Source organism: Mangifera indica, chromosome 17, assembly GCF_011075055.1.
Source record: "Mangifera indica cultivar Alphonso chromosome 17, CATAS_Mindica_2.1, whole genome shotgun sequence".
Lineage (NCBI taxonomy): Eukaryota > Viridiplantae > Streptophyta > Magnoliopsida > Sapindales > Anacardiaceae > Mangifera > Mangifera indica.
In genome coordinates, this window is record NC_058153.1 from 2,020,645 (window position 1) to 2,032,864 (window position 12,220).

The window sequence follows — 12,220 nt, forward strand, 5'->3', positions numbered from 1 at the left end:
CATATACATCTAAGAGAGAGAGAGAGAGAGAGAGAGAGAGAGAGAAAGAGAGAAATTGATTGACAAGTCTAGTCACTAGTCGGTGTGGGATGAGCTCCCCTTCTTCACAATAGATGTGATTAACAATAATATATCATAGTTCAACCTCAGCTGTGTCGTCCGTGATGTAGAAAAGCCACAACTACTGCTTGAACCCTAGGAAATCTGAAAAGGAGGTCCATGATATGAGTTACAATTTAGATATCAATAATAATATGTTATTATATAATTGAATAATTTTATATTAAAGATAAAATAATATTCAATTATATAATAATATATCATTATTGATATTTAAATTAATATTTATTATAAATATATAGGAAATTTAATAAGGTAATATCACTCAATTATTATTGCATCCCCATTCCTATATGTGAATGTGGGAATGTGTCATCAGTACCGATGCACTCAAACAGAATAAGGGAATCCAAGTAGGTAATGAAAGGCTCTTCATCAAAGACAAAAGTTCCATTATTGGAAGGTATCACCCCACATAGTTCTGTCTCGCAGTTGAGGCTTCCTATGGTTGTGTCCTCGGTCATATTATTACTTTTTTCTTTCGGTACTCTTTGGCCAACAGCTTTGGGCTGAGAGTCACACAGTTGAGGCTGTTTCTTCCTCTTGATGTTGTTATTGTTATTGTCGCCACTCTCACTCTGATGGCTGCCCAACTCAATGCCTTTTCTTTTGCCGGGACGGCATTTCTTGTTCAAATGCGTATTCCAGTAGTTCTTCACTTCATTGTCCGTTCTACCAGGAAGTCGACCCGCTATCAGGGACCATCTATTACAAAAAATATAATGAAAAATGAACTCCATGTCCATGATAAAATCTAGTGCTTCATAAACAGATCCAAGTACAAACCTGTTACCAATTAGTTTATGCATTCTGATGATGAGGTCTTCTTCCTCTTTCGACATCCCACCATGTTTTATGTTTGGCCTCAAGTAATTCTTCCATCTTAGTCTGCAACTCTTCCCTCCTCTCATCAATCCTTAAGAGACAGACACAACTTAGACATGTATATCATTACAACTAAGAATCTCTACAGAGAAGATATATTTATATATGAAATATACTAGATAGATGTACCTGATTTCTCAGACACAGCTGCCCAATTGCCCTCACCATGAGTCTCAACATAATTTTTGAGAAGCAAGTCCTCCTCTGGTTTCCACAAACCTCTTTTAGGCTGTTTCTTCACTTGTTTGTTTTCCATTAAGGTTGTATGACTGTTACTCAGAATTTAAAATTGATGTGGAGAGGGAGTTACGTGAGAGTGGGTTATATAGAAAAGAGAAATGAATGTAGGATTGCAGGAACTACTCATGCACGAGTAGCACTTGTATAAAACATTAATTTGGTAAAAAGGATAATTGACGTGAGGGCCCTGTTTTGCTTCAACTTTAGCTTTACCCCACTGTAAAAGCAAAGCAAAATCCGGGTTCCACCTGCATGTCATAGCTAGCTAGCTAGCAAGCAACTCCGCTCCATTCTCAAGTTCCTAGATTCATGACATGAAAGAGAGAGGGTCCATGACACAGGCTTTATATATGGATGGATGGGGGGGACCGTGGCACATATCAGTCGTAGCTTTTTTCCACACGCAGGAATCTATCCACTTACACCATGGTTAATTGGCAGTGATGTCCAAGTTGCTTTTGCATGAGAGTCACGTTTTTATCTGTATTTTGCTTGACATTTGTAATCTTTCCAATTGTCTCAGTGCAATAATATATATATTGCGAATAATGATATGTGTATACACTTTTAGTATACAATTTAGGTTAATACAATAGTTGCAAATAATAGAGATTCATGCAATGCAAACTAAGGTTGGATACGAGTCAAGCTTGTTTAAGCTCAAGTTTGAACTCGAGTTTGGCTCGAACAAACTCAAAATGAATTCAGCTTAAGCAAACTTGAGCCTGAAAGTTTAATATTTTTGAGTTTAAACATGAGTTTTAGAGTATTCAAACTCGTCAAGCTCGTAAGCTTAAAAAATTTAATCTAAAACGACGTCGTTTTGATCAATATACATTAAAACAATATGATTTTAATAACGAATCACGCTTAAAACTTGATTTGAGTTTAAACTCAAGCTTGACTATTTTAAAATGAGTCAAACTTAAGTTCTTTTTAAGTGAACTCGAACTTGGTTCTATTCAAATAAAACCAAATTTGATTTTGACTCAATTCAGTTCAAATCCAACCTTACTGCAAACATATATATATTTCTATCCTATTTCGGTTTGGGCTTTACCGTGACTAAACAGATGCATGCAATGGTATAAAATCAAAATCAAAAGCCACCATGCACTTTCTACCTCAAAATAGTGCTACATACACTGTTAAAATCCTTATCACAGCCTTTTTAGCAATCTACCTGCACTGCATATCTTATATCTGAATTTTTACAATTATATAAATTTTAATATATGTATATTCTCTCTGTATATGTACATCTTGAAGGCCCAGGTAGGGCCCTTGGTTAGATAACAAAACAAAGCTTTCAGATACGCGGTATCATTTCCCTCCTCATCATCCCCCACCAGTCATTTTATTTAATAATAATTTCAGGCATTTTGCTTTTCAGGTTGCAATAATTTCTCTCCTTTTGCAGAAGTTTGTCTGAGTTTCATCATCCATGGCTTGGCCGCCATTGCCGAACCCCAGGTGAAAACAAATCAAAGCACAATCATACTTCCTATCATTGGTCTTTGATTTGTATTGCTGCCATTTCCATTCCATATTATCTGCTAGTTGATTGAACACTTGTGACTACGTAGCCACACATCAAACCTTTAAGATTATTTTTTCCAGTTCTCATGACATATAAAATAATTTATTTGATTATTTATATATCCGTTGTGACTTTCATGTTCCAAAGTTTAATCAACTTTAAGCTAATTGCCATAGACACTTCCATTAGCAAGTCTAATTTTACTAAAATAGCTTTTACCCATGTCATGGATGGAGCTGCATAATCTTTTATCTTATACTAGAGTAATATTACCTATAATTAGTTTTGAGTATTTAATTAAATATCAAGATAAATATATCATCATATAATTGAATATTATTTTATTTTTAATTTAAAATCATTAATTCATATAATAACACATTATTTAAATACCCATTTGAGTATTCAAAACTAAATATACATAATTTTATTACTCATATATTATATACATCAAGGTTGTGTGTGTAATACAAGAAACTATTTTGAAGAGTACGTTAAAAGTGACTGGAAATTTGGAAGATACATATCTATATATACAAAGAGCAATATTATGTATACTTACTTTTAAATATATAATTAAATAGACAGATGATACATCATTTTGTGATTAGCTATTACTTTATTCTTAATTAAAGTCGTTTAATTATTTGATAATGTATTATCTGTATACTCGATTATGTATTAAAAACATGTAATTTAGTTTAGTTTTATTGTAAGAAAGTGAATGTTCAAGGAAAGGGTTGTGATACAACATGTTATGAACAGTAATGGCGGTTTGGTGGGTAGGGTTTGTAAGGATTTGTGCTGCATTTGATTCTCTTGTACGCGTGTAAGAGAATAGTTGCCTTTTTCAGTCATAATAACAACGGAAAGTTGTCCAGCAATTCATTCATGTCGATTGACTGAATAAGATGAGCCAAACCAAGCCAAATAGACAAAGAAAATGACAAACCCTTTGTGGACTACAATTCATACTCATCCCGCAGTACCAATCTTCATGCTCCAAGATACTTTCCTTTTACAGAAGAATATAATAAAGCTGCTTTCAATATCACGTCGATCCCACCTTCACTTCTCTCTCTCTCTCTCTCTCTCTATATATATATATATATATGCATGCACACAATCTCTAACTTTTCTTTAAAATTTTATTATGCATCAAATTTTGATGAGTAATGTTATACCTACTTATTTTGAGTACATAAATAGATATATTTATATGTGTTATCACGTGATTAGATACATATTTTATTTAAAATCACATAAGATAACTAATATAGAGACGTTAACTAGATGGTTCTGAAAACTCATGAGATATTAAGGGATTCCTCTAACTATCAATGTATGTGTGTGTGTATATATATATATATATATATATATATATATGAAATGTGGGCATTAGGAGGGTATCTAGCAACAGTGATTAGAGATGATGAATGGCTTTTAGGCTGGCATGTTGGAGTACTTTAGATTACGATTCCTTCACTTTCACATTATGACACATAAGTTTCTCCTTTTCCTCCGGCAAAATCACATGAACTCAGCCACTGTTTATTCATCAAGACAGCCATTCAATCTTTCATTCCACTGTCGAGTGTACAAAACCTGAATACAGAATACTTACCGACACTACTTTTAAACTTATTTGATCACAATGGTTCAATGTTATAAATATCCATTGTGACAATCAACGTACTATTAATATTACCCATAATAATGTTTTCTATAAATGTCTTAAATAAATTGAGACCGGTTATTATTTTACTTGTTATTATTTTGTCAACAACACTTTTAATCTCACTTCTGTGGCTTTTATTAATCAGGTCGTTATAAATATTTTTATCAACACTAATCTTTTCGAACGATTTTATAATTTATATTACAAACTAAATTTAGTAAATTTTTTCCCCATTTGAATTCGAAGGGATGTTAAAATATATTTTTAATATATAATTACTATTGTAAATTATTTATATGTATTAGTCATTGTGATTTGTTGTCTTATACATGATTTAGAAATTAATATATAAATAAAAGAAATACAATATAATTTTTATTCTTTACTTTTCCAAAGCAATTATCTTTTTGATAAAATTGCCTTTTTGTTCCCTTTCTTTAATTTTTCAGTCAATGATTATGATTAATATGAGCATTATGGATGACAAACTTCCCAAATCTATCATTCCAAATTGACTTGCTTTCCCATTTGTCGATTGGAGCTTTTATAATTAAAGGTGGATATGTATCGAATCGAATATGAATATCTTTTAATTTGAGTTTATTAAGACAACATTAGGGGTGGTGTAACTTCAATTTGAATAAAAAAGATTTTGTTCGAGTTTAATTCGAATTTATAATTTAATTCTATAACTCAAAGTTATTATTCGAATTTGTGACTTATTGACAAAACAGTGTTATTTCATAATTACTTAATATAATTCAAATTGAATCACAAGTCAAATTTGAACTAAATTGAATTATCTATTTAACTCATAAGTTAAACTGAATTAAACTCTCTCTAGTTTAGATTTAGCATAGTTTCAAACTAAACAGAACCTCTTAATTTAAACTTGATTCGAATTCAAACTAAATTAAATTCAATCAAACCGGGTTTTAAACCTATGCTAGTTTGGTTTGGCTCTGGCACTATCTATAATGTAACATAATTCAACAGTATGAACTTTGTTTGACAGAAAGAAAAATGATGTATTAATTAAAAGAAAACTATATTTTTGTCTATAATAAAATATTTACTGGAATGCCATTGCCAGTCAAATCTTCTTCAAAATTACTGTTTCGATCACAAAAGGGTCCAAAACTCTCACTTCAATAACATACAAAAGGCTCAGCAACTTGCACGACTGATAAATCAAAAACATATATTTAGATTTAGCTTTAAAGTACTTTCCGTGGAGATGAATGTAGTGGATAATTTATTTAATTAATTGGAACGTGACAGTTGATTAATATATAAAATTAAATTCCATTTGTTAATATTTTTCTAATTTCTTGTGGAAGAAGGTGGTAGAAATTGAGCACAGCTCTAAAGTTAAAAAAAGGAAATGGCGGAGCCCCCCACCTTGCCTTGCCTCCCTGAATTTTAGTCCATGAAGAGAAAACTTAATGAATGGTGCTTCTAAAACTTATAGCTTCGACCAATTTTATGTACTCAACTGAATATCTAGATAATATATAATTGTGTGATTAAATAAATTTGAATTAATGATAAATAGCATTCAATCATATGATAGTACATTTAATGACAGATACAAATATATAATATAAAAGAGTCAAAATTGAATAAAAGTAAAATATAGAGGTCAATTAAAGAATGATAAAATCTAAGAAAAGTTAATGTGAAATTTAAGGTCTTTGTCTAATGACGAAGACATTCTTCATTAGGAGATGCATTGAAAAAGAGGAGGGAGAGAGTGAAGTCGACTGGTGATGGTACCAAAAAAAGAAAAAAAAAACTTTAGAAAAGAAAAATAATATTTTAAAATTTAATTATAAAAAAATTATTTATTTTTTAAATTTATTAAAAAAATAAATAATATTAACTAATTTTGTTAATGGTAATATTTTATAAATAAATATTTAAATTTTTAATAATTAATAAATATTAATTTAATAATACAATGGGCTTCGAGTGAGAATAAATCTTCCGACCTTTAAAAAAAATAAACAAAACCCAATTCAATTTACTCCTCTTGAAAGTAGGCTTGGCCCGAAATCCTTGTGCTGATGGGGCTTACACTGGCTTGGGTTTTGAAATAGTTTCATGATTTCCCCCAACATTTGGTCAAATACAGTGGGATGTTTGTTTAGTTTAAAAGTTTAATGGGAGACAGTTGCAGAAGACCCTAGGGTTTATGACTCAAATTTGATAAATGTTTTATATAAAAAAGAAAAAAAATCAATTTAAATACTACTAATAATACGTAAATACGTAAAACTTTATTTTACGTATTTGAATACATTGCCATCGATAGTGGTTAAATAAGATTTTCTTGTCGGGCCATGAATTTTAATGTTTAAGTCCTCTGAATGTTACTTTGTCATAGTCTCCCCCTTCTGGACTTGGGACTTCATTTCTTTTCTTTGGGCTTGTCTCTACTCCCATCCTCAAGAATACAATTGAAGGAGCCTAATTCAAAACCCAATTTTTACAAGCACATGACTTTTAGAATGAGAAAAGCTACCAAAACCAAAATATCATTAAGCTATTCTTAGGCCTCTCAATTGAGTCTAATTTATTCAAACCTAGACCCAAAAAAATTGGACTTGAGATTTGGGTCTCAAAATTTCAGTTTAGGCTTGGCTCATTAAATTGAATCGAGTTTCAAATATGTTTTAAGTTTAGTTCAGATTTATTCAGATATGTTTTAAGGAATCTGACTCAGATTTATTCAAGAAAGGAATTTATGTTAGGGTTTAAACATATTTCAAATTTATTCTATTTTAAATGTGAAATTAATTAACAAAATATTATTTAAATATAACATTAACATAAATTAACAAACACTACATTTTCTGATTCTGAACCTTAATAACTTAATAGACAAATTTTTTTGTTCTGAGATCAAAATTATGTTTGATTCAAAACTCGAAAAACCGGGCATCATGCATGGTTGACCCAATTGGTAGACTAAACTATTTTATTGTTGTTTCACTATTTTTGGATGGTCGAAGCTAAAACAAAATAAGCTATTTACAAGGAGAAAAACATTTTACAAAACACAGTTTCAACAGAACAATTCTTCATGTGAAATATTAGCCAAGCCAACTTTAGTTTTTCTTTTAGAAAAATTTGATTTTCCATTTTCTTTCAAGGTATAGAAATGGAAGAAATAGGTAATTTTGAAATACGTATAATAGTTTAAGAAAACTGGGGGAAAAAAATGGCCTAATGTTTTCTTTTATATAATAAGAAACTCAGTTTGGCTTGGATTGTCATTTTTAAGATCGAATCAATCATATTAAGTAAGACAAACTAAAGATTCAATGACTTACTTTACATTCATTAAACCAGATCAATTAAAAATTTAATTTTGATATATCATCAGATAAAATTTATATTTATATTTTTTTATATATAAAACTTCGTTGCGCTGTAAGCTACTTCTCCAATGGAGTCCACTGATTGAAAATAAGTGCAATGTTTGAACACAAGAAGTTACAAAAGCCTCTATTAATTCGTCTGATGCAGCTGGACTTTACTCCTAAAACTTCATTTGCTGAAAAACCAACACCATCATTTAGCCTAGCCCCCTTCCCAACCATACAAAGCAAGCACGGCCTAAGTCTTTCCCAACACCGCGCAGTGCAGTGCAGGGCAGTGCAGAGATTATGGATCAAACGAATTTGTTATTTAAGTCCTTCTGAATGCTTTTGTCAGCCCCATATTTGAAGACCTGGAATTCTAAGATTTGAGTCACAAAATGGGTTGTTAGGTTTTTGAGAGAGAGAGATTCCACAAACATATTCCAATTTATTAATGAGTAAAGAAGACTTCATGGATTTCCCGTGTTTACTGTGTCATAATCTCCCCCTTCTTGACTTTGAACTTCATTTCTTTTCTCTGGGCCTAATGTTGAGCTGGAAATTACTTCTCCCGTGGAGTCCACTGGTATTCAAAATGAATGCAATGTTTGAACACAAGAAGATACAAAAAGCCTCTTTTTAATTTGTCTGATGCAGCTGGACTCCACTCCCAAATCTTCATTTGCTGAAACACCAACACCATCATTAACCCTAGCCCCCCTTCCTAACTAAGCAAAGCAAGCACCGCCTAAATCTTTCCCAACACTGCGCAGTTCCCCCCAACTCTCCCCCACGTGTGGTGTCGAAGCTCTTTTATGTCTAATTATAACCAAATCAACCCGACAATAAGACCCTAATCTCATTACTATTCACCTCACTTTTATTTTTGGTAACAGGCCAAATGACTATTTTCCACCAGCTTGATAGAGTCAGGAAATTTTTAAGGCTAAAGAACTATTTCCCACCCAAGGTATGTTTTTTTCCAAATGCCCCCCGTTCACTTTGAAAATCTTATTTATTTACCCATGAGTTGTTAAAAAAAACGATTTCAAAGGTAAAATCATCATTTTATCTGTAATATTAAAAATAAACTTAAATTTAATTTAATTTAATTTTTCTCCCCAAACCCTAAAAACTAACAATTTTCTTTCAACCTAAGTTTTCAAAAACAACATCCCCCCCCCCCCCCAGGGTTTCCAAACTTTCGAATTGAATTTTTCGACAATGATCAATGATCTTGAAGTGATGTCTTTTTCTCCCTAGCGTCTCCTCTTTTTGGCCGTGCAATGTTTTTTCCTCCTACGCGTCATCATTAACGAAGACGCGTCATCTTCGTCGATGATGTTGCCACATGGCATCGGAAGATGTACGGTCGGAAGAAGAGGTTGTCGGAGAGAGAGAGTAGGTGTTTGGAGATCGCTAGTCGTCATCGAAAAAATTGGATCTGAAGTTTTGAAAACCCTGGGGGGAAAATTCAGTTTTTGAAAACTTGGGTTGGGAAAAAATTGTTAGTTTTTAGGGTTTAGGAGGGAAAATGATATAACTAATGGATTCAGTTAATTTTAACGGCTCATAGATGGGTAAACGAGATTTTTAAAGTTAATAAGGAGAATTTGAAAAAAAAACATACCTTGGGTGGGAAATAGTCCTTTGGCCAATTTTTAATCTTTTAAATTTCATAAGGCCAAAGAATTATTTCTCACTCACAAATGAATGAAAAGATAAATACATATTTATAAAAATTTAAATATTTATCTATAAACTAATTATGGTTAAAATTTTAGAATAGAGATAAAAGTAAAATTGTCATTTTATCATTAAACTTTACAACTCTACAAATTTATATTATTTTTCTTTTTAGTTTATAAAACTAACAGTTTCTTCTATAATTATGTTTTTAAAAAAAAATTACTTTCTCCCTCTAGAGTTATAAAATCCTCCTTTTATTTTTTGACAATTAACTCTGGTCAAGCCATTTTTTTCCTCCGCCATCGACAATGGATTATAGCACCTTATCAATGCACTTTATTAACAACAAAAGTTTCGTCTAGGTGACAAAATATTCATTATCTAGAAGAAGAATTGTTTGATTCGTCTTAACGAAGACGAAGTCTTTATCATTGTCTAGATATATGTGCAAAGAGAACAACGATTGCATACTAAAACCATAAAATTAATGATATCATAGGTGGGTGTTTGAAATTTTGAAATTTAATAGGTGTGTAATTGTTTTTACATTAAAATTTTGGTGGAAAATAGTGTTTTGGCCATTTCATAAACTAAATTCCTATCTCTCATTAGTTTTCCTGAGGGAATATGTTCCATTTAAACTTTTACATTTTTATTAAAATTATCATTAATATTTGGCATAAATATTAAATTATTAATATATTTTTACTAATTAAAAAATTGATTACTTAATTTTTTTTTAAATCAAAGCTCTAATTAAATTTAAATGTTATGCTTTGATAAGCTTTTTAAGGTATAATTGTTATTATTTGAAACAATTTGAGGTATATTAAAATTTTAAAAATATTTCAAACCTTTTTTAATTTTCAAAAACCCTTAAAATTATATTAACACCATAATATTTTTAAAATTTATAATTTTTTTCATAATTTTGAAAATGAAAAATAGATAAATAAGGAAAAAGAAAAAATAAGAAGGATAAAGAGAAAACATAAAATAAAAAGAATAAAAAAAATTATGTATTTTTACCTTTTCATTTAATAAAATTTATTAATAAAAAAATAAAGAATAAAAGTTTAATTTTTTAAAATTTAAACCAGAAAAACTTTGGACGGGAAATAGTTTTTTGGCCTTTTGGTGATTGCCTCTGCCTCCAATTCCAACAACCAAATCCATCATTATGAAGTTGAGGCCAATCAGCATATAAGAAATTAAATGGTGGTTGAATCTGCAAACTTCAATAAAGAAATTTAAAGCCGCGGTCCAGTTCAATGAATCTCAGTGCTTGTGGTGGAGACTTTCTCCTTGACTGCACGAGACGTTCGAATGTGGGTTGGTGGCGCTGCTCTGTACTGCCGTGTGCGCGTTATATGGCCCAACTGTCTCCTGGCCTTGCCTCTGCATCACGTGACACGGGAGTGGCTGGTCTGGTGCCTGCCAGCCTCTGCGTTGCGTGTTGAGGGGGGCAAGGCACGATCATGCTGCTTACATTGTGCCTTAACGATTTTTTTTTAAGTGTATATATATATATATATATATATATATATATATATATATATAAATTAAATAATTTTAAATTAAAAATAAAATAATATTTAATTATATAATAATATATAAAAATAAATATATATAATATTACACTTTTATTAAAATGAAAAGATATTATTATAGTGATATGACATTGATTTTAAAGGTAAATTACATTTTTTAAACACAAAATGTGCACTAAAAGTACTGTTTTCTATTTATACCAAGTATAAATAATGCTTTTTATTTTCACATATTTTGGAAATATATTATTATTTTAATAATTTATAATATAATTTTTATAACTAAAATTATTTAAGAATTTCAAAAACATATTTGAACATTTTTAAATTTCCCAAAAAACCTTGAAATTATCATATTCACATAATATATTTTAAAATTTATTCCGACCCCTAATTCATTGCATTTAAGTTAACTTTTCAAGTGTAATTATTATTTTTGAAACTACTAGAGATATATTAAAATTTTGAAAGTTAAAAAACCTTCAACATTTTTGAATTTTCAAAAAAACCTAAATTTTCATTTACACCCCTAACATGTTAAAAAATGATTGTTTACTTTAACACATACAATTATATGTTATTGACACTTTCAATCTACACCTCTATTAATACAATTACTAATATTATTTATTGTCATTCCGAAAATAAAATCAAAAATAGAAAAAAAAGAGGATTAGTGTGAAAAAAAAGAAAAAAAGCGGTACTTATAGGTCTTGCTATTTAAAAAGTATTTTTATTTTTTTATTGATTTATATTATATGATAATATTAAAAAATAAAATAATAGATACAAAAAGATAATTATATATTTTTAACATGTTTTTATTTAAAGAATTCAATTTTGGATGTGAAGTGTTATTTATACTAATTAAGATTGAAAAATTTTTCAAACCAAACCTTGGGTGGAAAATGTAATTTATTCTTAGAGATGTACTATATATATTTATGTTATATATACAAATTAATACATACTCATATATATATATATATCTAATTAAATATTATTTTATTTTTATTTTAAAATTATATAATTATATATTTATTTCTTAATTTTATTATTTACTCTTATAATTAATAGTATCTTGTTAATGGATAAGACACAAGACAGAGAGACATAATTTGTTGTCTAGGCTAATATTTCTCCCGTCTCAAAC

The 12,220-nt window shown here is 29.8% G+C and overlaps 1 protein-coding gene across 2 annotated transcripts; it reads right to left on the reverse strand.

The window, feature by feature from the left end:
* Window positions 1–37: 37 nt before the first annotated feature.
* Window positions 38–1,519, reverse strand: LOC123200446 (transcription factor MYB82-like). 2 transcript variants are annotated; one of them, XM_044615644.1, is made up of 3 exons: window positions 1,135–1,509; window positions 907–1,036; window positions 370–825 (listed from the first exon to the last, which is right to left on the reverse strand). In XM_044615644.1, exons 1-3 carry the CDS (start codon window positions 1,259–1,261, stop codon window positions 393–395), a joined length of 690 nt encoding a protein of 229 aa, XP_044471579.1. In that variant the 5' UTR covers window positions 1,262–1,509; the 3' UTR covers window positions 370–392. The 2 variants fall into 2 exon arrangements, with proteins under 2 accessions (XP_044471577.1, XP_044471579.1); XM_044615642.1 differs by having other exon boundaries at window positions 38–1,036; window positions 1,135–1,519.
* Between the last annotated feature and the right edge of the window lie 10,701 nt (window positions 1,520–12,220).

Excerpts from the sequence above, each read along its gene's own strand:
- LOC123200446 (XM_044615642.1), bottom strand. The coding sequence starts at position 1,261 with ATGGAAAACAAACAAGTGAAGAAACAGCCTAAAAGAGGTTTGTGGAAA. Across the intron at positions 1,037-1,134 it reads AGCTGTGTCTGAGAAATCAG|GATTGATGAGAGGAGGGAAG; the intron begins GTACATCTATCT and ends CTGTCTCTTAAG.